This window comes from Lytechinus pictus, chromosome 17 (genome assembly GCF_037042905.1).
Source record: "Lytechinus pictus isolate F3 Inbred chromosome 17, Lp3.0, whole genome shotgun sequence".
Lineage (NCBI taxonomy): Eukaryota > Metazoa > Echinodermata > Echinoidea > Temnopleuroida > Toxopneustidae > Lytechinus > Lytechinus pictus.
The window spans coordinates 7755357-7783229 of record NC_087261.1 but is presented as its reverse complement, the minus strand read 5'-3'; the positions used below and the strand labels follow the sequence as shown (position 1 = coordinate 7783229).

Here is a 27873-nt window from a genome sequence, read left to right as displayed (position 1 = left end):
TATGTATAAAAAATTTGTCCAAGGATACAATGTATATAAGATAAATTACATAATAAAGGCACATATATTTTTATAACAAACATGCATTCTGCATCATTACAAGTCGTTTTAAGGCAGAGTATAATTCTGCCTAACGGGGTGCTCACTGCTCCTAGACTTGCAACGAATTGCAAATTGCAGTTGCAAATTTACAAATTAGATATCAATTTCAACTAAAGCAAATCAATTTATTGTCGTTGATGCATGAAACAGCCAGGGATCAAGGGCATATTTGCAATTAATTACAAGACTTATGATTGATTTACGGACCTGACATTGACTTGTAATTGATTGCAAGTTTCTTGCAACACCACATAAAATCACATCATCAGTTTAATGGAACCCAGTTTTGAGACCTGCGGGGTGTTCCATAACGATTTCAGTATGATTCAGAGTCGCACTAAATACCAACGTGTACATGATTGACAACACACAATCTTACTGATCAATACGCAGAAGTGTGCGTCCTCTTTGCATGATCTGACCAATGCGGTCATGCCTTTTACAACACAAGTATCTAGACATTTACATGTAGGTGTGACTCTAATGGGGCGTTGCAAGAAACTTGCGATCAATTGCAAGTCAATTTTCCTTCCCGAAATCAAGCATATGCCGTGCAAGTAATTGCAAATTTGTGATTGATTGCTAATCTCCTCCATGAAACAAGGAGTGTAATCTGATTTGCTTTAGTTTAAAGTGATCGATCAATTGTAAAATTGCAACGGAATATTTGCGATTGATTGCAAATATTTTCTTGCAACACCCCCTAAGTCATACTTATTTGTGAAACACCCCCTTGGTCCCATAACACAAAACTTAGCGACTAATCATATGATTAGTCGCTTTTCAAAACTAGACTGGACAAACACTGGTCCTCCATGCACCAATTCTTCCATAAATGTCCGCCCTCCACACACATTAGTCAGTTGTTTTTAAAGACCAGTAAAAGTAATCTCGAAGGAATGATCGGAAGCACTACAGGATCACTTACATGTACTTCTTCCGTACAACGATGAAGATGATTGCGGTCAATGCAATCAATTGTAAATATTTGTTTTACAATCAACTGACTAGCTATGTGTCATGAAGCCAAGACCATGCATACATGTATGTAGCATGCAGTTCTTACAACCCCAGCTGAAACCAACCAGTGCCGGCCGCACAGAAACGTTGTTAGCCCAGTCACATCTTTCGCATTGTAGAATTAAAACATTTGCAAGTAATGCATTGTTGTAACATTAGGCATCGCTGCCACATTACCGGTTGCAAAAAGGCCTCTGTTGGCGCATCGTTAGTGCTAACAATGTTTCTGTGCGGTCAGTACAGATTTCTCTGGTTGGAAGAATTCTGACTAGAAGGCGGATTCACCTGTATTGAAATGACTACCACGCCTATACCAAATCATTTTCAAAGCTACATGAACCAAGTATATTACAGTCCAACTAATGCATTTCATCATACATTCGCTCCAAACTTTCATATTCAGTAGAGGCTTATGGGTCAAACATTTTATCCTAAAACGTATTAAACAGATAAAGCACGGGCCGCAAGTATTAGAAAATTAAAGAAATATTTCACCAAATGCTGAGTCCAAAGTGAACGGAAAAATAAAGGATTTATCAGTTTTTACCTGATTACTATTAAAAGCGTGAATGCTTGTTTTGAATTAAAGCAAGCAACCAACCAGATGACCAACGGCTCAAGGTCCTCTCCGAGGGACCTGGTAATGAGGATTAACACCTTACCAAAGGGCACTAGTGCAGAGTGGGAATCGAACCAGGGTCACTGTAATCAGAAACCCCTCTTCTACCGACTGAGTTATCGCACCTACACTGGTGAGTTTCCAGGAGAAGTCTTATATTTAAATGAGTTTTGTATTATTTTGAAAGACAAACATACATGTAATTATGATTGATGCATGGCATTAAGAACAATGAGGTTGATTTAAATTTCTCAGGATTAATGTAAATGAGTGACAACGCAATGAAGCTGCAATTTGCGCGAAATTACATACAAACGCCTGGATTAGAGTGGATCACATGACAACCGGGAGGCTTCTGAAATCCCTGGGGAGACTTCTTCTACTACATGTACTTAATGAAGACGGATGATTTTCATCGAAAAGTTGCTGGATATTATTCGAATTAGATTCATAACTTATATTTGTATTGGTCGAGCTGTATACAAGTTATTGCAAGAACTGGACGGGCAACTAGTATAACAAATCTTGCATAATACTTAAGAGACAGGGATCATCCCCTTTGTTGCAAACTAATAACTGTGATGTGGGGAACCTAGATGAATAGATTTAATAAGAACTATTATTTTTACTGCAAATAACTAGTCTGCAGGCATATACCCTGATTGAACTTTGATCAACAAGTGGGTCTTAGACTATAAAACTTGCTGGACACAAGCCGTTTTAGGTGGAGCAGTCAAACCCATTAACCCTATAAGGACTGAGCTACATGTATTTGAGATGTATTGAAGACTGGGGGGCATCCTGCCCCCCCCCCCCATTTTGATCTCCGCCGTAGTTTGCACGATCACGCCGAAATTTGGCACGCACATTCTCTACCACATAAACTACAAGCCAGTATAAAACAAAATTCTGAAAATAATTATTTGCAAATCTAACACCCAATTTCACTTCAAATTTTCTTCTTTTTGTTCCAGATGTCATCTTTGTAATCTAATTTAAAGGTTTCCACAAAGAAAAATTGCAAAAGCCAATTTTTCCTTATGTATTTCTTTGTTTTTGGAATTTCTTATGTACTTCTTTGTTTTTCATTATCTTTTTTCCATAGAAATTATTACAAACCATTTAACAACTAAATTAAACCCTAGATAATTAAGCAGACCAATTAGAATAAAAAATAATCACCCTTTTATGAATTTCATCTACCATAGACTTTGTACACGAAGTATAAAAATTAGCCATTTTCGGCATGATGTTGTGGCGACGCGAGGCCATACCCATATGTCACGAATTTGGTCTCAAAAGTTATGCGAGGCTTTAAAAAAAGTCATAAAATTTTGCGGTGCCATCTTTTTGCGTTTATGAAATATCGCGCGAAGCGTCAAGGGGGGGGGGGGCCATCTTTAGGGTTAACTCGAGTAAAGGGTTTGCCCAGTAGACTAGCTAACAACTTGTATACTATTATTTAGACATGTAACTATTCTTATTATAGAAATGAATTTTGTTGAAGAAATCATTATCAACAATACTGTGCAAAATGTATATTATTGAACACAATGTACATGAAGGTTAGAAAGGGCAAACAAGATTGAATGTTACTATCATTCACTGTCAACCATTTAAAGCTCAACTTCAGTTTTTGTAGCAAACAACAATTTTACAAGAAAGTCATTTTAAAATCCAAGGTTGAACTTTTCCCATATCGTACAGGATCTAACTTTGTGAAACACATAAATCTATTAAAGCTGAAAAGCAATCAAACTGAATATTGCCACCATGTGGGAACATGATTCACTACTGCTTGGAAAAAGTACTGTGAAAATAAATTTTAGTCTTTAGCAAGGAATTAAAGATCAAGTTCATCCCTCTGTGATACTTTGCCTAGGAGTGTCTGTTATAGATACTAATTGTGGTAACGATCTCAAATTGAGTTCAAATAAAATCCAGTGTTTGTACGTACAGTATGAACAAAATTTATATGCCAATAATACTGATAAAACAGGTCATAAGGATGAAAAAACAGTAATCCCATGAATTTAAGAGTGATATTTTGTCAAACATTGTGAAATATCCTCTTTATTCAGGACATTACAGATTAACTTAGCCAATTTCTCGGTGCCAAGGTAAGAATGAGACGAATCAAAGTTTACTGCGCACCTGATAACAATTTCTTGATGACGGAATGAAATCTTTGGCCACTGGCTCGAATAGCAGTTCTTAAAGATGAATCACTGGTACTTCCGACATAGACCAGGAATCTTGGTGTTCCGGTGTTCTTGGTACATGTAGCAAAGATCTTTTGCCACTGGCTTGCAGAACAGTCCTTGAAGGATCAGTGATACTTATAAACCAGGAATCTTGGTGTTCCTGTGTACTTGGACCTTGGTGCATGTAGCACAGATGTCTGGCTACTGGTTTGAAAAACAGTCTTTGAAATTTTTTTATACTTATAGACTGGGACTCTTGATATTCCAGTACACTTGGACATTACTACAAGTAGCAAAGAGGTTTGGATACTAGCTTGAAGAACAGTCTTTGAAAATCGTTGACACTTATAGACCAAGAATCTTGGTGATCCGGGGAGCGTTTCATCAACGTTTTTGTCCGACAAGTTGTCAGATCCGACAAATTTTCTGGATTTTGATTGGCTGAGAAGCACTGTTACTATGGTGACTGTCGGATAAAATGGGACTTGTCGGATAAACGGTCTGACAAGTTCTTTCATGAAATGCTCACCCGGTGTACGTGGTAACAAACATCTTTGACCACTGGTTTGAAGAACAGTCCTTGAAGAATCAGTGATACTTATAAACCAGGAATCTTGGTGATCTGGTGTACGTGGTAACAAACATCTTTGACCACTGGTTTGCAGAGCAGTCCTTGAAGGATCAGTGATACTTATAAACCAGGAATCTTGGTGTTCCGGTGTACGTGGTAGCGAAGACCTTGCCATCAGGGGTAGGATCTGAGAAGGCGATATCATCAGGGGACAGCACTGTTCCAAACATGAAGTTTTTCCTGAAAAATACAACAGGGTTTGAAAGAACTATGATGACCTTGAAGTTCAAATTTGATGAAGTTTTGTTCAAAGCTGCTTCAGTCACAGCTTACTGACCTTACCCCCCCCCCCCCCCCAAAAAAAAAAAAAAATAAAATAAAAAGGTAAAAAAAAAAATTGGGTTCGACTTACAATTCATACTTGAGGAATTTACATTCAAAGCTGCTTCGATCATAACCTATCGGACCTTATCCACTCCCACCCCCCCCCTCCCCCCCCCCTGATCCTTACAATAGCAGTCTGCCTATGTTCACAATTTCCCAAATTCAGAGCACGCAGCTGAAAAGATACTGGCCAGGTTATTACATGTATGACCTTTGTGATAATATCACAAGCATCAATCAATAAATCTGAGAATAACAACATGTGAATTTAAAATTACCTTTATCTCATTAAAGTCACTTTCACGGGTGGATTAACCCTGATACTGGTGGGGATGATGCCCCCCCTCTACAATTTTTATGATAAATCTGTAACGTTTGGTGATCGGGCTGCATCGTCTTATGACTATTTCCTTTCAAGTCTCGTGCAACTCTTGAGAACAAATTTGCGACGCCCGGGGCATGCAACTTTATGTACATGTATGCTCAAAAACGTGATTTCACATTAAAAGTCGATATAAACAAAATGTGTTTTCAGCTGAAATTCACACATAAATGATTATTTTTTCTTTTAGTATCAAGTCATTTAATTTGATGCTACATGTACCGGTACATGTATTTATGACCAAAATAATGTCGCCAACAAATAAAACGTAAAAAAACAAATACATAAGAAAAAAAAATTTCAAGCATAATTGTTAGAAACGCTATTAAGAATATTTACACCAATAATTGGCATTCTAGGAGCTTTATCTAGTGAAAGTATGATTTCATGACTAAAGTAGCATAATTTATTAACATAAAATACATGTATATAGGTTTAGTGAAATTTAGCTACATGTACATTTATGCTTAACTTTTTGCTGCAGAACTACATATATCGTCGTACATGCATTCATCAATTAAAATAAAAATCAGATGTCTGGTGTATCACTAATTGCCCATTACTGATGATCATAATGGGTATACTAGGGGTCGATGGCTTCATAACGACCAGTTATGAATTTTAATTGTCTTTAGGCCTTTCCATCACCATGGAAACCAATGTTCTTACCTCATACAGTCTACCATTCTAGAAGCGATTCTTTTCCTCCTGCATTGCATAGGGACCCATATACGGCTAATACCACAGAGGGCGGGCTCCGACTCAATCTCACAGCACCAAGCTTTCTGAGAATCATTTCCGTCAGGTTTATGATCATCAACTATCACTCGATAGCCCTGGTTGGAAAACAAAGAAATTTGTGTTCTTGAAGACAAATATCATGATTGGTTTTTGTTATACACACCCTATATCTTCTTCTTCATTATCACCATGATCACAATATCATAATTATCATGATCGAAAATCATCAAACTCATCATTTTCATCATTCAATTCATAATTATCATAAAAATCATTAAACTCATCGTCCCATCCATCATCATCAACAGCATCATCATAAGCATCATCACCACCATCACCATCATCATCATCATCACCACCATCACCATCATCATCATCATCATCACCATCACCATCACCACCATCACTATCATCATCATCATTACCACCACCACCACCACCATCACCATAGTAATTATTACCATACACCATCATAATCATCACATGTAGTAATGCAATCTTCATCACAAATCACCATCTCATTCATCATCATCATCACCATCTCCACCATCCCATTCATCATCATCATCATCACCACCACCACCCTCATCACTGTCATCAACATCCTCATCATAATCATAATCATCAACATCCTCATCATCACGATTATCATGAAAATTTTCATCATCACCATCATCATCATCGTCCTCATCCCAATTGTCATCATCATCATCATCATCATCATCAACATCCTCATCATCATCATAATCATCATAATCATCATCATCCTCCTCATCATTACAATCATCAATGTCCTCATCATCACGATTATATCATGAAAATTGTTGTCATCACCATCATCCTCCTCCTCATCATCCCAATTATCATAAAAATTGTCATCATGATCATCATCATCCATATCATCGTCGTCATCACCATCAATATCATCACCATCATAATCCTCATCATCATCACCAATGACCATCATTATCATCACCATCATAATCATAATCACCACAATCACCATGAACATTATCATCATCACCATCAATATCATCACCATCACTACCATAATCATCATAACCATCACCATTATCATAACCATCATCTGTAATGCAATCATCATCACAATCTATCCATCATACATGTACATCACCATCATAAGGATAAATGTAACTACCACAAAGCTGAGTTTACACAAAATAACTGCAACAAGTGTCGCTAAGGCGAGCACATACATGTAATAACCCCGCCTGTAAAGCGGCAAATTGAGATATCCATAAGCAAGAAAAGTGGAAGGTGGCGACTTCACCTTTGACTGTCTGACCTCAATATCAATAGAATTCCTGAGACCTATGCTAGTATCATACAAACCAAATTATATGAGCCTAAAGGTTATAAAGTTAAACTGAAGTTATCGCGTTTACAAGGACTGCAGCAGGGTAAGGTGAAAACATGTCACAGTGACCTTGACCTTTTGACCTCAAAATCAATAGGCTTCCTGGGATCCATGCTAGTATCATACACACCAAAATATATAAGCCTAGGTTAAGTTCAACTGAAGTTATCGCATTTACAAGACTGCAGAAGGGTACAATGAAAATTGACCTTGACCTTTGACCTTTTGACCTCAAAATCAATAGGCTTCCTGGGATCCATGCTAGTATCATATACACCAAAATATATAAGCCTAGGCTAAGTTCAACTGAAGTTATCGCGTTTACAAGACTGCAGAAGGGTACGATGAAAATTGACCTTGACCTTTGACCTTTTGACCTCAAAATTGATAGGCTTCCTGGGATCCATGCTAGTATCATACACATCAAATTATATGAGCCTAGGTTAATTTCAACTTAAGTTATCGCATTTACAAGGACTGCAGAAGGGTACGATGAAAATAGGTCACTGTGACCTTGACCTTTGGACCTCAAAATCAATAGGCTTTCTGGGATCCATGCTAGTATCATACAAACCAAATTATATGAGCCTAGGTTAAGTTAAACTGAAATTATCGCGTTTACAAGGAAAAGTTAACGGACGGACGGACACTGAGCGTGATACCATAATACATCCCGTCGAGACGGGCGTATAACAAAAAAAATTCCAAATGTCTTACATTTATAAACTTAAGCTAAATATGCATTCATAATTGCTTTACAACATGTAATCATTTTACTCCATGTAATTATTTTATTCCTGTGGTTGGCTAACAGATATGATGATAAAAGTCATTTAAAAAGCATATTTTTCTCCTAGTATTATATTCCATGGCATACTATTGGTTTTACCAAGTCTTCGCCTCGGGCTGCAATGAGGTGTGTCTTGATATTTCCACCCTTCTAGTATTGAATCCTTTCTTTTTTTCCTTCATAGAAAATTCTGAACACATCAAAAAGCAGTCTATGACCCAACCCTGAAATGGCCCTGTTTTTAACCACACCATGACAATTGTACAAAATGATTTCTTGAGACAGTAAAAAAAAATGATGTAACCCCCCAAAAATTGATATATCCAAACTTCAACTCACCTTTGATATCTGTTCAGCTATGAGACAGCCTCCAACTTTCTTATCCAATGTAATAAACAGATAGGTCTAAAAAAAAATAAAAAAATAATGCACTGCATATTCTAAACAGGCTCTTTCACTCACATTGTTAGAGTAATGTATTGTCTAGTGTCTACTGCCAGTGAAATGACAAAGAACACTGAAGAGGTCTTTCTCAAAATTGGTGAATCTGCACTTTTGTAGACTTTAGAGCTATTTAAAAAAACTTGCAAATGTATCCTCAGACCTAGGGGGTGTTTCACAAAGATAAGCATGGCTTAGAAACACACTTTCATGCCTAGTTGCATGTGGTATAAGAGGCTTGACCGCATTCATCAGTGCCATGAGGACGCGCACTACTGTGTATCAATCAATAAGATCGCGCGTTGCATATCATGTACGCGTCGGCATTTAAGTGCGACTCTAAGTCATACTTCAATCTTTGTGACACACCCCCTGTATCTAGGAGGTAACTGTTGTGTCAGTTGTGACAAAATACTCCAGGGGGCCGTTTCATAAAGCTGTTCGTAAGTTAAGAGCGACTTTAAGAACGACTGGTGAACCTTTCATACGCGCTAAACCATACCAATGAATATACCATTTGCCACTAGAAAGGATCACCAGTCGTTCTTAAAGTCGCTCTTAACTTACGAACAGCTTTATGAAACACCCACCAGGTGTTCTTTGTCATTTGACGAGTGTTTGACATTAGAATCATTATTTGATTGAGATCCATTTATGGTTAAATCTTTAACTATCTAAGAATAATAATAATAATAATAATAATAGCGAGTATATGACATCCTCAACTATCTCATTTGCATTCTGATCAGGCCGTGCATAGTTTTAGTCTGATCTGTGAAACTTTGAAATGTTTAAACTTAATGGCCGTATTCTGAAGTCAGGTTTAACTTAAACTCAGGTTTAAAGTTGTGGTTTAAGTATGGGAAGCCAAAAGTATCATAATTTTTATTAAGTTGTATGTTTCTTATGTTTACTGTGCTCTTTCCTGATTCATCGACGGTGAAGACAATAATCTATTTATAATTCCTAGACAATTATGAATGATTTAAGAGCCAAATGAGCTGAAATTTGATATCTCTACTGTTAGTGTTTTATGTAACAATTGGCTATCCATACTTAAACCACAACTTTAAACCTGAGTTTAATTTAAACCCGACTTCAGAATACTGGCCCTTGAATCTAGGAGGTAACTGTTGTGTCAGTTGTAACAAATTACTCCAGATGTTCTTCGTAATTTGACGAGTGTTTGACATTAGAATCATTATTTGATGGAGATCCATTCATGGTTAATCTTTAACTCTCTAAGAGTTTAATGAAAAAAAATAATAATAGCGAGTATATGACATCCTCGACTCTCTCATTTGCATTCTGATCAGGCTGTGCATAGTTATAGTTTGATCTGTGAAACTTTGAAATGTTTAAACTTTCTAAGTTTACATCCAATTTTGATATCTCAGTGGTATGCTTGCCTGAAGTGTCTCTAATTGTTAAACATCAACTTAACAATAATAGCCCGAGCAATTTTGCAATTGCATACCCCTCAAATCTAGGTCACTGATCGTGCAATAGCGGCATGCACGTAATCCATGATGTAAGCTCTAAAATTGGATTGTTATTTATCAAATATATTCAAATTTATTTATAATTAATTATGCTAATTAGTGCATAAATCATAATTTTTTTAATAATTCTTTAAATATAGCTCTATAACAGCAAAATTTTGGTCTGGACACTCCTTTAAGGATACTTATTTATTTCGTTTTTTTTAATTTCCTTTTGGTTTTTTTCCCTTTATGTTTTGAATGTTTTTTTCTTTAATCGTTGGCAACACTTTTTCAGTCATAAAAAACATAAAATCAATTGATTTTAATCAGTAAAAGTGAATAAAAATCAAATATTCTTTTTAATTTAGGCTTTTAGTTTTTGAGCATGCACTTACAAAATATAGCGTAACTTTGTAACCGCATACCCCGCGTTGCGAATTTGGTCTTGAAACATTAGGGTGGGATCTTTTTGCTTTACAAATTTATCGCTGATAATGTAGAGGAGGGCTAAAACATCCGTGTCCTGATAGGGTTCAAGAGTATCAGTAAATTGATGATTGGTCTACATATGCTTTGTTTACTTTCTCTTTACTCTCATCCCACATGGTCTAAACTTCCAACCAGTTAGTCTACTAACCATGTGGTCTATTAGCCATTTAGCCCATTTATCATTTTGTCTTAGACCCCTTCCTCATTACACTTTCTAAAACTAGTTTACTGGAAACCGGTTCAGGAAACCAGTTTAAAAGATCACTTTAATAGCGTTTGAAATCACATCACGTAAAGCGATCTTGTTGACACCGCAGCGTAGGCATTCTACACACAGTGTGCGGAGAAGCATGCTCAAAATGTGCAAAGAACGGTTGTGTCCTCACTTATGCTAAAACCAGTTTAGCAAGGCAAAGCTATCTTCAAAACGACATCGCGAGGTGGTTTTATGAACCGGTTTGGAAGATCGCTTCGACCGTTCTCATTACACGTTGTACTAGTTTCCACTAAACTAGTTTCCAGTAAACTAGTTATAGGAAAGCAGTGAGAACGGTGTCTTATTTCCAGTTACCCATTTTGTCTAATATCTACTTGGTCAAAGGAAAATATAAGGCTATGAAGTGAGCATTAGACAAAATGAGAATTTGAGTGAGTTAGACCAAATTTAGTCTAGATCAAACTCAAACTGCAGTTAGACCAAGTTAATAGCAGACAAAGGGGGCATAGCCCCCGTGGTATTAGACTATCTGAGAAGCAGATCAACCAGTTGTATACCAAGAGTATATATGCCAGAATACATACCTTGCACAAATCCTTGCTGACGATATTATTAGCTTGCATAAATCCTAGCTCCCTGTCGACCAACTCCCGTATCTCATCTACCTTCTTCTCAGCATAGTATGGAGATTCATGGGTAACGACGAGGATTCGGCCGTCATGAAAGGATTCCAGCACTTCCTCTTGTTTCCAACCCTATTAAGAATAACAAGATCAATATACGGTGTAAAATATATAATTATGAAAATTGATGCCAGACTTATTCTGAATATTGGGGAAAGGGGGGGGGGGGGGCTAAGATGATCAAACGTACTAACATCAACTATTGTTTCTGAGTGAAAATAGGTCTCTTGAAAATACACTAGTTTTATTTTTTTAACTTTCCTTTCCAGATTAGTTTTCTTTTTTCTATTTTTTTTAATGGGGATGGAGGGCAGGCTTGAAGAATAAAGGCTGTCATGCTGTATCTACTGGAACCAACCGGTCCCTGTGCAGGCAAACTTGTAAAGGCAATTACTGGCAGGGCTACGCCTACTAGCACCAACCAGTTCAAACTAGATGGAACCACCTGGGAGAGTAACACAAAGGTTAGCTATTCATAGCTAATGTGAAAGAACAATTCTGATTGGTTCCAAGTCAGTCTACTGAGCAAATCTTGCAAGCAACGACGACCATCATAATTAAATTTAATTTAGTTTTTAATTCCTAACCTCAGGGGTGTGAGTGGTCACAAATAAAAATATCTGAAAAAAGCTGAAGTGTTGAAAAAGTCTGAAATAGAAAGAGATTCCATACTTTTTGTACAGAGGAATGCCAAAAATAAGCTGCAATTAAGCTGAAAATCATAACAAAAAATCTGAAATCAGCTAAAAATCTGAACTCTCAAACCCATGTAACCTTGTGTTACAGGTCCCTGGTTCTCAAAAGGTACTTACTGGAAACTTGATACTGCTGAGGTATTTTTTGTGAAACCTGGCATGATCCGTTTCATCTTCGGGGTGTGCAGCTGTGTAAACAGTCCCACAGGTCGCGCAGGTCACTGCGCCGTAACGCTTCTGACCAAGATCCTGAGGAGGAGAGAGAATGGAGAGTTTTCATAAGATATATGCCAACATTTTGAAATCCGTCTTTTAAGTAGACTCTTTAGTCTGAAGTTGCGGGTTTGACTATACATTAGATTCCGTAGCCAAATGTGACACAGGTCTCGATTAAGTGTCAAGTTTTAATTCATCACCTTTGATATTTGGCACTGAATCATACATAACTGCGTGAGGATAATAGCTCAAATAATTGTCTTCACCATCACAGCATGGAGAAAGAACTCAAGACAGATGAGCATATAATCTATTAGGCCTGGGGGGAAATAATAAAATCATTGCCGCACTTGATCAGTTACCAAAAATCAACACCAAGTACTTCTTTTACTCTATTACTGGAATGTTCACCAGATGTTGATTACTGATTTGAGACATTAGATTTTTAGACATACTGTATATGGCTATGATCTCTGATATTTGACAACAAAGTTGAAGATAACTAATGAAATTTATGCTAAAATGTAATGAATAGCAAACATAACCTCTTTCAAGACACGACAATGACGGCCACATCGGCGACTGTGCATCTTTCAGCTGTGTTGATATGCATGTCAAAGGCACTGTACTGGGAAACTTAATTGAGTCAGCTCACTCGTGTGTGACCAAGGTGGTCATGTTAGGTCAACTTTTCTGTGATTTATGATGATCCGAGAATATTGACTGTTTGAACTGCTTGGATTATTTTACCATTACAGGGTTCCCACAGAAATTTGAGAACAGAATTCCATGACTTTTCCATGACTAAATTGCTGCTTTCCATGACTTCCTTTCTAGCACGGTTTTCAAAATCAGACATGTTATGATGGCCTCCACCTGAGAGTTGCAAGACACAACAAACTGGAAAGCTGCCATAGCCAAGAGGTAAATGCAATCCCATGACTTTCCACAAATTTTCCCAATTCCCCGACTTTCTATGACCACAAATTTTTCAAGGATTTTCCAAGATTTTCCATGACTGGGAACCCTGCATTCCCAACTTTTTGGCAAATAATCAAATGGCAAAAATTGTATTCGTCCCATCCCTGTGCAACATGGCATCAGCTGCTCTCAGGCAGTGTATGGGGAGCCTAGACCGTTTTCGGCCTCTTACCAATTTGAAGAAAATTAATGACTATTTTGTCTAAAAAGTTCAGCAAATAATACACTACAAAGAATTCAGGAATACCACTCATTCCTTCAGATATTCTTCTACATCTACTTCCAACAAAGCTGATACAACAAAAATGCCAGTTGTGGTACCAATCTAAAAATGAATTCGAACAGAATCTAAGAAAATTACCACCACAGTGTATATATGCATGAATAAAAATTGCCAAATGATTCTGTTAGAAAATAATTGCTGCTCTACAAAACAAGCATGGCATCCCAGCCAGATGTTGGGGGGGGGGGGTTCCAAGCAATGATAATACACTATCCCACGTGTGCTGTATTGTAGATCTTCAGTGTGGCTGCTTTTCAGCTTAGATTTTGAGATTTTACCGAATTAAGTTTTAAGGCCCTGTCTCATCAATCATGTAAGCCTTGCAGGCATTGGCGGCGGAAGGGGGGGGGGGGGCGGAGGGGTCCGGTCCCCCCCTAAATTTGAGGTGTGGTCCCCCTTAAATCTTTGTTGATGACCTTCTTTTTTTTCTTTTTTTTTGCTTGTCCAATTTTTTACCTGTGTCCATCCAAATATTTTAGGTGGACCCCCCCCCCCTAATTTTTTTTTTTTTGGCTTCCGCCGCCAATGCTTGCAGGTGAGTTGCAGGGTGATTGCCTGCAAGTCACCCGTAACAAAGTTTTGAGCAAATCAGACTTGCGTGCGCTCCTGCGGGCAACTGCGTGTGAGATACTGTCAATGTCGGCAAAGGCTTGCACAGAACGATGTGACAGGGCATTCAGCTATCAACCCTTTCCACGCATACTTCGCACCAATGCACACTCGGTGCTGTGCGAACTTCGCATTTCACACTCAACAAACAATGCATTGTTTCCCTCCCTGAAAATAATTCAGTACAGATGGGTTCATGGTCCAGCGCACAAAGAGTTAATTAAACTCACCAGAGTGGTTTGTTCCAGGTTATCTGTCTTGCTTTTCAGCGATTTAGTCAAAGGTGATCTTTCTTGTACATGTACCTTTGGCGATTTCAGCTTTCCTACATTGCTCTGCTTCTTTCTTGAAGTGGGTGTCGTGTTTAGATGAGGGCTGGTAGGAGGGGTGAAGACCGGGTAGAGTTTGGTAGGCTTGTTAGGCGATACTGTGGATGTAAATGAAAATCAAACAAATTACAATATTATGTTAACCAATATTGCTCTGCTATTGAGTATTGCCCCCCAAAAAATTGATAAAGTACTTTCCACTATATAGGTATATTTATTGATTAAATTGTTTCGGGTCATTTTGTATGATTCAATTCAATTCAAAATGGTTTGTTGAAAATACTGTCTTTAAAACTAATTTTGATTGAATATTTTATACAAACCTTTTGGAGGAGACACATTGGTAGAATCTGGAGTCAGGATGTCCATGACTTGACCTTTGACATCTGACCTCTGCAGCACAGATTTCTTCCTCGGGCTACGAGTGCTTGTGAGCGGGGCATCTATCTTGCTCAGCCAACCATCAAGACGAGGCTGCGAGGATTTCTTTGAGGATATTGGCGTTGAGCTATCATGGCAACAATTCAAACATGAAACATTAATTCTTCAAAAAAATAGAAAAACAAATAGACAGAAACACCCTTAATCCCTTATAGTCTCATTTTTAAAAATTGTGTTTGGAACTTAACATACCTTCATTGACCAGTGTTCTAGCAAGACCCATTTTAGTGGTGGTTGCTATTTCACAGCATTACAGAGTTTTTTTCAGGCTGAGTTAGTTGTCTTAAAGCCAAAAGTGAAGGAACATCAATGTAGTAACATTTAGCAAATCTATTTAAATAAACTAATATTTATCAAAAATAAGAATGTTTTAATGTAAATTATACAACTAAAACAAGATTAAAGATGGAAGTGAACGCAAGTGCAATTCCTCCTTGCAAGGAGTTAGTATTGAAACACTTTTCATTTGAAATTAGTGGTGGACAGAAGAAGTGTTTTTCACAAGTCAGAAATCTTCTGTGCAGGATGGGCCCCGACCACTGCCGTCCACTGTAGCTATAACACTGCTATTGACAGCTAGGCATATTATTTGAAGTATCGCTCTGAAGCTTATTCAGCTTGAACATGAGTGTGGTAAAAGTTGAGGGAAGAATTGGCACACCAGCTCCAAAATTATAACATGCACGAAAATAAAATATACAGAACTATTCATGTTTAAACACAGATAAATTAAAGTTTAATACCAACCTCATTCTCCGTCTGTTTGGAGTTTGTCTTCTTGGAGATTTTCCAGGGGATGGGGAAGAAACCAAACACTCTTTATCCGTCTTCATCTTGCGTTTCCGGGGCGACCTTTTCAAGATGTTCTCAGCTTCATCAAGGTCATTGTCAATTTCCAATAGAAGGTTTTGGACAAAGTCCTCTGTGTCCCTATTGTCATCTTTAAAATCCTCATCGTTAAATACCAGGAAGTCCATTAGGTTATCCTTAAGGTGGCTCTTCTTGTTGCACCCATCAGCTTCCTTTCGCTCATCAGGGTCTTTACGCAATGGAGCTACATCCTGCCTATTGACCACGCCAGTCCCAAAGTCCAACCCACGGGCAGTTTTCTCATTAGCAGACGGATCAAGCTTCTCCTTGATGGTCGTCGCCTTTTGATTTTGATGGGGCTTGGTGGCTGATGATTTGGTAGGCGGTGCAGTCTTTTTGGTTTTCATTGACGGCTCTTTGGACTAGATGAGATAGAAACAAAACAAGCCAGAACTCAATTTAATTATCGCTGATGCAATCAGTCAAAAGCAATTGGGACATATTTTCTTTGTCCTTTTAATATCCAACTCGTGGGTTTCTTTGATATGGACAAGATAGTCTTTGAACTTTTAACACCACCCTTCTTCTCTAAACTGTTTTTTCCGGCTGGAAGCTTTTTCTCAGAAAGAGAAGGCTTCCTGATGTTCTTTGACTGTAGCTCCTCGAAGGACTTATTAAGGACCGCTGGGTCCACTCCTGCATCAATGAGCCGATCTCTTTCTTCCTTGCGATCGAAAGGGGAGAGATACTTTGATGGATGGTTACCGTGGTAAAACGATGTTGCCTTGAAGCTTGGTAGTTCATCATCTTCCGAAGACTGGGATAGGTAGTCTTTGCGAAAAGTCTTCCGTTGACGCCGGCTGCGAGGAACAGACGCCGAGAGCTGTTCATCTCGGGGACGTTTCCGACCAGACCTGTAAGAATATGACAATTATGTCTGCCTAATTATCTGCTTGTTTTTGGCAAGAGGGGTTTTCTAAGAATTAGGTTCCCACAGATATTTGAAAAGAGATTTCCCTGACTTTTCCATGACTTTTCATGACCAAATTGCTGCTTTCCAGACTTCCCGTGACGTCCTGGGAGTTATGTAGAATTTGGGATGTCACAAAACTGAGAAAAATGGAAATCATGAACATCAATTATACTAGCAGAGTATGATCACAGAGTACGGTATGAGAGTTGCGAGACAAGACAAACTGGAAAGCTGCCATAGCCAAGAGGTAAATGCAATTCCATGACTTTTCACAAATTTTCCATGTTCCCTGACTTTTCACTGACCACAAATTTTTCCAAGATTTTCCATGACTGTGGGAACCCTGAAGAATAGAATCTTACTAAGTTTGGACATTTGGTAAGGGGGCTCTTTCTATTCATCTTACTCTCATATCTACTTTAAAGGGGATGCACACCCTAGGCCTAACGTAAAGTTGATTTCAATACAAGGTGGTTCATGAACCACGGGTCTCACATGAAATCGCGATCCATAAATTATGCAATATGATATTTTGACCTTATCATCCAGTACATTCAATCTTTCATTTTGATTCAATTTCATTCATTTCCACAATTCAATAAAGGTTGTGTGTGCTGTGTGATATAAATTCCTCTAAATGCCACTTTTTCTGAATTTCCATATTAAATGTTTTGGGTTTTATCTGTGCATTCACTATGAAGACACATTATTTCCCACATACTGTACATGTATGTAGGAGAGAAAAAAGGTCATCTTGGACCAATAAAAAGTGGGAGTTTCTGGAAATTCCTTATCAAGACATTCTGGGCAGCAAGAAAAAATTACACCAAGGCTCGGGGCAAAATATGCTCGAAAGAGCCCTGGAAAATCCCTACTCTTTGCAATGTTAAAGCTTCCAAAGTTGCAGATTTAGGCAGTGGGTTATGAAATGTAGCCCCTAAAAGAAGAAAAAAAAAAAGGATTTTTGCCTGCTGGGCAGTTTGAAGCAATTGAGAAACAAAATTTCCAATTTGAGAATCATTATTAAGACCACTTTGATAGAAACCATGCATCAACTTACCGTTTTAAAGGGGATTTTTCTGGTGATTCTGCGTTATTCCAATTAGCAACAATGGCTAAAACTTTGGATGGTGACAGGTCCTTGGTTTTGCTCGAAGAGACTTTGCTGGCTGTTTTGGGAGTAGACTTGGCCATCCCGATCATTGCTCTTTAGAGGTGATAGGTATCTAGAAAGTTAAGCAAAACATTTTAAAACAGTTTTCAAAATATTCATGTAAATGTATATTGTACCCAGTAGGCCTTACCTTGCATCATTTTAATTGCAAGGTCACTTTTCTATATGACACTTTTTAAAATTCAAACACAAATGGGAAAAATGAAAAAGGGCACAAGAACCATCCAAAGTCAATAAGAGGGGCATAAAGGCATGTCAAAAGGGTATCTAAGGCTCTGGCCTTGGGTTAATATGCAAACCCTGCCTCAGGAATTACAAGTACACATTAAAAACGGTGCCTTAGACTGATTCAGCAAAAAAAAATGCTTGACAGATACGTACGGTTGTAGAATGAGTCTGCATGGTCTGTAAAGTGTAATAATTTAAGAAGGCCAACACCTGGCCAAGGATAAACGAATGAAGAATGCTACTTTTGTCTTTGATCTATTCTTTACCATCCAAGACAGTGGCGCAGTCATGATCACCATAATCACATGCACACCTAGACCAAAAGCTTCAGTCTCTGTATTTTGGTTGTTCCGCTGAACTACGTTGGCTCCACTCACCAATACATAGACTGAAGAGTTGTTGGCCCGTGGCTACAGACAACGTTTTAAGAACTAACGTTTTGTAGGTCGCGATTTAAAACTGTTTTTAAGCGAAATTTACAGTTCATGGTTTCCATTATCAGGGAAATATAAATAACTTAAGTAATTGCGTACCTTGGACCGGAGTTATTAAAAAAAAATCCTCTGGATGATTGAGAAATCTTTCATCTAAGACATTTTCACCTGAGCTGACGGTTTTTCTTGTAAGTTGCCATCTTGAATGACGTCATTATCCTTATTAACTTTTCAGTGTCTCAATATATCGAATGTCGTCTGCTACTGTGATTGTTGCAGTTTAGCTCGCATATGGAGCAGATCGTATATCGAAAGCAATATCGATATCACATTCATAAATTGTTGACGCCCTCTCTGTTCGTTGGTAAATATTTCATATTTTGGCTGCCATTTTGGGGGTGACCAAGACCGGACCAAGACAAGTAAACATCGGTAAAGTACCATTTTCTTACCTTTTGATTGATTTTTGAATAGGCCTATGTCGTTATATGTTATATATTCAAGATAGTAGTTAAGGTAGTTTCTAAATCCTTAGTGTAAATTCGTTTAAAAAAAGAATATTAACCCTTTGCGTGCAGGCCCGCGAAACCGGATACCTCTCCCTGCGGCGGAGCCGTTTTAGTACATTGCTGGTATTTGGATCTGTGGTGGTGTTTTCCTAAACAATTGCTAATTGCGCCAAACTGAAGTATTTTCAGGATTTTTAGTAAATGTAAAGATGAAAGATCAGACATTTTTCTTTCTAGAAATGAAGGTTTTGCTTCTCAAATCAACAGAATAGTTAAGAAATTTACTAGGAAATAGTCGTGTTATTTTGTCAAATCTTCGCTTTTTCCCAAGTCAATAGGCACTGTGTACAAAAATGCGTAAGGGCATTCAGCACGCACGGACGGGTCGGGTTCGATCGATACCGCTTTGTTGTCTGCTCTAGTGCTTTTTTCTTGCCTATTGTCACGCTACTCATAAATGGTTTCTTTTGCCCCTTGTATAGAGATCATTTGCAAAGTGTATAATTACGACGATAATCCTTTTTGGGTGAAATCACAGCGTACCAAATACCTTTATTTTCCAGAATGAATAAAAAAGGGTAAATATTCCCTTGCAAGTACAATGATGATGATGCTGCGCAACGAAAGTCCGAGACTAATTTGTGATTTTAGGCTTCTGGGCTTCAAGACGGTGGCCTCTATGTTTCACTAAAAATCACCTTTGGTTTCTTCTTTTCATGAATTATTGTTTGTAATAAAAATACTTTTGTTCCTGAAGATTGCATACCAGTATTCGATCTGTTTTCCTGTTGCAATTTCAAAGAGTGAAGGGGATAAAATTAATGTGACTCGAATAGTGGATCTGAAAACATACCTCCCAACGCTCTCCTCGTCTCGTTCTACGTTTCATTTTTCTATCTCCATTTTCCCTCCAAAATAACCATGCTACCGATTACTGTTCGTCACAATGAGAGAAAGTGAATTATTTTTATCTATTGAAATTGTAGCATCTAAATTAAAAGTGTTTTATTTTCTTCTTTCATTTTATTCATTTTTTAACCGTTCTGGGTTTTTTCACAACCAAAAACAAAAGTAATAAATAAATCATAAAAGATTTATATCTCGTTTTGTCTCTATCTTTTTAATTGTTCAATTAATTAGTACAGAGGCGTTGGAGTCTGTAGGAGGCGTCAGTCCATCCCCCCTCTCCATTCAGCAAAAGTATACAAAAACGCAAAGTCCAGAGCTCTAATCTATAATTCTTTATAAGTAAATATTCATGCAATAGCAACAGCGCACATTATGGTTTACATTATACCTGTTTGGTCTATTTCCTCTTTTCCCCCTCTCATCCTTCTGTCGTTTCATCATTCTCCTATACATGTATCTCGATTTGCATTTTCTATTCTTTTTTTTAATCTCACTTGCATCTTCTTCCATCCCTATGTGTATCATCACCCAGGGGAAATTGTATTTTTTAAGAAGAAATCACTGTCATACTCAAGAAGAAAATGTTCTTGCCATGTCTTAAGCGCCTGCATGTTTTGTCAATAAGTGAATAAACATTTACTTTTTTTAATTTTACTGTCGTAATATGACAAGCAGTATTCCTAAGAGATTTTTATACTGCTAAATACAAAAAGCATTCAGGTCATCCTGACGAAATACACTAATCTTCCATTTATTCAGGGCGTTGGCTATTTGTCTCCTGCTCTTTTTATAAGGAATTTGTTTGAGCGTCCGCCATGACGTTTTCACTTTCAAAAGAGCAGAGGATAAACGGTGTTCTAAATTGCTTTATATTCTGTTTATTTCCTTTGAAATAGAAGAAAACAATGAGAGCAATAAGATGAGAGATCGAGAGAAAGCGGGGGGGGGGGGTTTAAACGTGTACCAGGGGCCCATTTTAAAAAGCTACTGAAATCCTTCTATTTGACTGGCGGATGGTAAATTTGTTTAAATTATTGCGCGTTTGTCAATATAAAATGTACATGGAATTATAAAACGGTACCAATTAGGGATTTCCTCGTTTTCCCTTTCTCTGGTTTCTAACCTGTAACTAAATGTATTTTCTACCGCTTTCATTCCCTTTCTTATATCTATCGTCTTTCTATATCCCCTCCCTTCTACACCCTTTTTCTCTGAGTTCTTCTCATTTAAATTATATCTGTATCGTCTTCTTTCTCCCCGATTTGGATTACGAGGTATATACCGCCCCCATCCCCCTCAATCCTTTCTCTCTATTTTTTTCTCCTCAGTACCTGTCATTTACATTACATCTTACGTCTCCTCCTCTCTCTCTTCATCGGAAACGGTTCCGAGAGTATGCCTCGATTTTGCCAACTTGTATTGATCGGAGATGGTTGCATTTGTGGGCCTCTCGTCCAATTGCATCGTGGTCATCATGTCAAAAATTTAGGGGTCCCCCCCCCCCCCCCCCCGTTTCTCAAGTGAATATCCCGAAAAACCTTTTAAAATCACTATTGTAACTGTCACTTCACAATAAATTTTATATCATCTTCCATTTTCTATATTGATAACGTAGGTAGATTTCTTTCGCAAAAGACAAAATGATGATGAGGATCATCGTATAAAAATGCACGACTAAACTATTTTTTGTGAACTTGGGGCTTAAGGTTATGGCAAAACAGAGGCCTCAATCTTTCACTAAAAGACATGCATTTTTGAGATTTTTTCATAAATTATGTCTCATTTAATTTGATTTTCCACGCAGCTATGATAATAAAATAATTTTGTTCCTGAAGTTTGCGCACCATTATTGAATTTGTAATATCCTGAAATTATTTCAAAGAGATAAACGAGTAAAAGTGACTAAAATTGTAAGTCTGAAATCATACCTCCAAACTCTCTTCTTGTCACTTTCTACATTTCTTTCTTTATCTTACTTTTCCCTAAAAAAAGAGCCATGCTAGCAATTACTGAAAGTAAGAGAAAGTATTTTTTTCTAGAATAAATTATAGCATCCGCAATCAAAAGTGTTTTTTTTTATTTGTTCTTTCGTTTTGTTCTATTTTTAATTTGTTTCCTTGATTTCACAACCGAAAACAAAGTAATAAATAAATTATAAAAAACATTCCTAATAGTTAGAATTCATTTTTGTCTCTTTCGTTTTAATTGTTCTATCTAATAGTACAGAGGCTGCGGAGTTGGTAGGAAGTTTCAGTCCTCACCCCTTTCAGCAAACATGTAAAAAAAATCTGAAGTCTATATAAATTTGTGATTTTTTTTTGGCCAGTCCACTCCCTCCCACATTCAGCTCAACTTCTCCATTATCGAAATGCTCAGCGGCCCCTGTTTTTATTTATAAAATCAGATATTTTGGTTTTTATGCTAACCAGGGTAAGCGCCCCAAATGTTTGCAGTAACGGAAACAATTTTGTTTTCTATATGAATCTTTTCTACCACGCTATTCGCCGGTAAAATAAAGAAGAAATTCGCGAAAAAGTAGGAAAATCAATAAAATTTGGGTCGGTATCAACCCTTTTTTTTGGGGGGGGGGTGTAGGTCAAACATGAATAAAAGTTTGTAGGATTGAGAGGGTTATGTCGGGTGACACGCCAGACAACGTGTTTTCTTTATAGTGGGTGCCTTAACGTAATTTCTCATCATATATATGTATTTCCTCCATTTCAGGCGAGGAAACTTTTAGTTCATTATTGCTTTTATAATTTGAAGTGATTATGTTTCCGTCAACTTTCCAATGCAAAAATTCTCATCTGGGAGAAAAAAGGAGAATAAGATAAAGAGCTTCTATTATAAATTTATTCTGTAAAATGACATGAATTAAAAAATTTAGATGTTTTTAGCTGATTCACCCCCGTCCCACAGCTCAAACCCTGCACCATAAAAAAAAAACATTGCTGTCCCGGTTTACCATAAATCTTTTTCCAAATATTTGGTTTGGATGCTAACCATGGTAGGCGCCCCAAATGCGATTTTTTTTTTTTTTTTTTGTCGTAACGGGGGAAAAAACTGGCCAGGACGGTCTTTATTCTTATCTTTTCTACCGCGTTACTCGCAATTAAAAACAGAAAATAGGAGAGAGGAGACAAACAAGCAATATTAGAGTGTAGGTCAGAACATTTCCATGGGGGGGGGGCTGGGTCAAACAAGAATAATAATAACAAGTCATCAGTTTGACAAGGGTCTGAGGACCAAGTTGCGACAAAGATTTTTTTTTTTATTAATCTAACAAAAAAATAAAGTCATGTTGTTATTCGTTTAAGTAGATATTCACAGAATTTTAGCAAAAGTGCACTTGTCTATTTCCCCTTTTATCTCTGTCTCTCATTGTCTCTCGTTCTCCGTGACATCTGAACATTTTTTTTCTATCATTTCCCTAAATGATTCTTCTTTCATCCTTATATGCATCATCACCCAGGGGAAGCGCTTTTATGCAATATGAATCACTGACTGATGTCATAAGCACCTGTGTTGTCGGTAATTGAGACAATTTTTTTTTCTTTAGATACGGTATGTTGGTTGAAAAAAAAAGTATTCATAAAAACTTTTTGTATTGCTAAGTACGAAAAGCATTCAATAGGTAATCCTACCGATAAACACTATTCTTCCTTTTGTTCGGGGCGTTAATTGACCATCTGTATCCTGCTCTTTTCGGAAGAAATTTGTTTGAGTGGCCGCCCAGACATTCTTTTGTTTGGGTAGTGCCGATATCATGAACTACATGGACGTTTCCCTATTGAAAAGAGCATAAGATGAATGGTGTGCTAAACTGCTTTCTTTTCTCTTTTTTTCAGAATAGTAGACAAAAATAATGAAAAGAGGGATGATGGGGAGGGAAAAAGTTCAAAAGTGCACCGAGATCAGCTCAAAGTACTAAGACATTACAAGCTTTTTGTTTTTCTGAAAATACAATCGATCAATGAAACCAAGGAGATATCATTCTATCTAGAGTGATATCTCCTTGATGAAACAAATAAGACGAAAATGGTGAATAAACGCGTAGCTTATTACGTGACGATCTTGCAGATAAGATTTTTAGCTTATCTTTCAGAACAACGATATGAATCAAATCACGTGATCAGGCCTAGTGCGCACGCGTACGTGCACGTCACAAAATTTATTCTCCCCGTCTGACTCCAACGAAAAATTCGGGTAAAGTTGAAATGATTTCCTATTTGGGGGATTTTTCCCCACGTAGCTGTATATTTTTTTCATTTGGTTATCGAAATAGGTTTATAAAGGAAATAGTGGCAGAGGTTTTATTACATAACAATTACGAAAAAGCTGGAAAACTTCATCGAATTAAACCAAACAAATCTCGGCTTCTGTAGACAGTAGAGGCGCACGGCCAATATTGGAGACTGTCTCCAATGTGGGAGATTATCTCCAATATCAGAGACTTTTGTAAAGAATTTGGGTATCCAATTTCAGAGACAGTCTCCAGTTTTGGAGACCAATTTCCTTTGTTTACATTTGCTGCAAAAGGATTACCTTGGCGGCAAATGAAAATGTGATAAGCAGATTCCTCATGAAAAATTACCCCTTTTCTCCGTCTACTTTATTAATTCACCGTCTACTTTTGTTTTGATAAGGATTTTTGTTGTCAATAACACACAAAACAAATGGGCTTCTGACCTTAGTGAGACAAAATTTTGGGTGGAAAAAATCATGCTTTTGTTGGTGTTGTTTCTTTTGTCCTTTTGCAAAGCACATCTCCAATGTGGGAGATTGTCTCCCCTATCGGAGAGTCTCCCATATTGGCCGTGCGCCTCTACTGTAGGCCTAGTAGTACACTACTGAGTACTGAGTACTGCTGGTACAAAAAAGTGGTACTGCACTGGTAGTGGTAGAAGCCCGTCGTAGCTAAGTGAACGACTCGCTGGGCTTCTGTGGAAGCCCGTCGCACACAAAGGGTTAAAGTCTGGACAGTTAATCGGCGAATTGGCGGAAGTGATAACACATGCGAGCTCACACTAACGAACTACCGTCGGTGAATGGGGATTTTATTATTTTAATAGTGAAATGTCAGAAATTGTTAAGGAAATCCCCAGAAACGACGGTTATTCCTGTCTAATGCCTACCTAGTCATGCTAGTAGTAGTACGGTAGTCACACTCAGACTCAGAGACTGAGTGATTCAAACACAGTGGTCAACATAAATTCATAATTAACGTAAAAATTCATTCAAATAATTTTCAACTCTCGACTCAGCCTCAGGTCTCAGTCTCAGCTCAAATTCAAAATTCCACCACAAATCTTGGCTATCCACATGCATTCTTATTTCAACTCACCAGCATGCATTCACTCTTTTCTTGTCAACTGCAGACTTCCCCGCTGTAGTGCTGAGTGCGATTAATAACAAATTAATGCTTTGAACGGTTAATGTTAGGGCCTAGATAAAAATGAAGAGAGTTGTCACTTCCATATCCAACTCCATGCTCCAGCCGGTGACTACGCTTTGGCATAACAGACCTTGCATGCGTAGACCAGTCAGCCCGGCCGCCCGTATCTCTGGCGGCGGATTGCTGTAGCTGACGTGTAGCTCGCAATCGTGCTACTTTTTCAAAACAAATTCGTGGCGCGAACATCGATAGCGCGCGAACTCAATAGGTTAGTGTTGATTCAAGACTCAGTGGAATCTTTCGGGTTACGACCCCACTCTTGGTCTACGACTACGGAATAACAGGGGCCGCAGAATTAATGGTTTTTAAAGTGGGGGGGGGGGGGGGTATCCATGCAAAAAAACTTACAATCAAATGGTCATTAATATATTTTTGTACACGGTCTTGGACAAAAGTGGGGGGCCAAAGTGCCCCAGCCGCCCCCCCCCCACGGTTTCCGTGGCCCCTGCGTATTAAAGGGATGGTCCGGGCTGAAAATATTTATAGCTCAATAAATAGAGTAGAATTCACTGAGCAAAATGCCAAAAATTTCATCAAATCGGATAACAAATAACAAAGTTATTGAATTTTAAAGTTTAGCAATATTTTGTGAAAATAGTCGTCATGAATATTCATTAGGTGGGCTGATGATGTCACATCTCCACTTGTTCTTTTGTATTTTATTATATGAAATTAGGTTTATTCAAATGTTTTCCTCCAAGAACTAGAAAAATTGGATTGACAACTGATTTAGTGCAACTTATTTCATTATAAGGGAGACATATAATTCACACAAGTATGAAATAATGAAACATTTATGATTTTATGTAAAATCACATTTGAGTCACAACTCATGAACTTGAAGACCTTTTTTTTTTTTGCTTGTCAAATTTTTTGGCGGACGAATTTGCCCCCCCCCCCCTGGAAAATCCTAGGTACGCCACTGAGCAGAGCCATCAATAAAGAGAGTTTAACCAACCCGATTTCAATGGGTTACCATGAATATTGCACATATTGCTTTGTTAGGCAAGACCCAGCCCAATTAAAAAGAAACAGCGCCACATTGGTAAAACATTTAATTGGCCGAACTCTCTATTAAATGGTTCTGGAAATCTGTACCGTATAGCGCCCCCTACTTATTGGGTTTTCAACAATACATAAATAAGATTTATTTTATACCGTATATGAAAAAATATATATATAAACTGTTTTATTTATTTCATTATTATGCATTGCCTTGATGATAGCATTTCTTCAGTAAGATTTCATTTCCTTGTAATATTGATGTTCAATTATTGTCCAAAAAATTATGATCAGTGTGGTAAGTATCATGTTCAATGTCTGCAAGTAGTCCTCGTCCTAAAAAATATTCCTTTATCTATATATTTTTATAGTCTATTGAAAACCAGATCGCGCTTCGCGCTCACATTATTAGTTTTGTGTGGTATGCATTGAAAGTCTTAATTCCTTTAAACAATACTCGTTTAGGTCAGTTTAAACATATTTCAGTTTGTTGCCAAATTTTGGCATTATCATAATTTTTTTGTAAACTGTATATAGGCACACAGTCCACTACAGGGGCCGCGGAACGGGCTGACCATGCTATAAATCACAATGATCATATGAGCATTTTTACGTTTTTGTACACGGTTTTGGAAAAAAGTGGGGGGGGGGCTGAAGCCCCCCCCCCCCCCCAGCCCCCCGGTTCCGCGGCCCCTGCACTACACACAAAATACAGCGTGGATATTTGCACTGTGTGACAGCCCCCCCCCCCCCCCCCAGCTGGGTCAGCTAGGGCCCTGGAAACGAAGAGGGTGCTGATGTAAATTTGAGAAGCAAAAAAAAAAGTTTCACTACAAAAAAATGAAGATCATTTCGGTCCTGAGAAATTTGACAAGCAAAAACAAACAAACAAAGTTTCTTTACAAAATAATGTAGGCCTATAAGTAAGTTTGGTTACATTTCTCCGTTTTGTCACACCTACCAGAAATCCAGGAGGTGCTATATGGAGAATAATGCACGCAGCACCCCGCACCCCCGCTTCCCAGGGCCATGAGCAGGGATTGTGACTGTAACGAATTGCAGAAAGAAATGTATAAAAAGCACATTTTCAATTTGATTTGAATAATACTGATGCTGAAAATGAATTTTGGGATCAAGGTTTCTCTCATTATTCGTACAGGTAATTCGTATTAATATTTTCAAAACTAAGCACCTTTGGTTTGCCCTATATTATTGGGAGCAACTCATATTAGATGCGATTTTGTCCGAATTGTATTTTTTTGTAGTTCTATATTGGTTTTTTAACATTCAGTGTAAAACTGTAAAAGGCGAATTTGAATA

At 37.7% G+C, this 27873-nt stretch overlaps 1 protein-coding gene across 1 annotated transcript; it reads right to left on the bottom strand.

Moving 5' to 3' along the window:
* Positions 1 to 1923: 1923 nt before the first annotated feature.
* On the bottom strand, positions 1924 to 25765 carry LOC129280390 (N-acetyltransferase ESCO1-like). The gene is made up of 11 exons (XM_064112689.1): positions 25441 to 25765; positions 17903 to 18068; positions 16635 to 16783; positions 15807 to 16291; positions 14942 to 15126; positions 14520 to 14716; positions 12318 to 12449; positions 11407 to 11577; positions 8531 to 8596; positions 5952 to 6118; positions 1924 to 4756 (listed from the first exon to the last, which is right to left on the bottom strand). The coding sequence occupies exons 3-11, from the start codon at positions 16758 to 16760 to the stop codon at positions 4627 to 4629; spliced, it is 1659 nt and encodes a 552-aa protein (XP_063968759.1). The 5' UTR covers positions 16761 to 16783; positions 17903 to 18068; positions 25441 to 25765; the 3' UTR covers positions 1924 to 4626.
* Between the last annotated feature and the right edge of the window lie 2108 nt (positions 25766 to 27873).

What these genes read in the sequence shown, in the direction of transcription:
- LOC129280390 (XM_064112689.1), bottom strand. Translation starts at nt 16,760, where the DNA reads ATGAACAGCTCTCGGCGTCTGTTCCTCGCAGCCGGCGTCAACGGAAGA. An exon ending in GGCAACATCGTTTTACCACG is followed by an intron (nt 16,292 to 16,634) that starts GTAACCATCCAT and finishes TATCTCATCTAG; the next exon opens with TCCAAAGAGCCGTCAATGAA. An exon ending in ACCTGGAACAAACCACTCTG is followed by an intron (nt 12,450 to 14,519) that starts GTGAGTTTAATT and finishes TCTCCTCCTCAG; the next exon opens with GATCTTGGTCAGAAGCGTTA.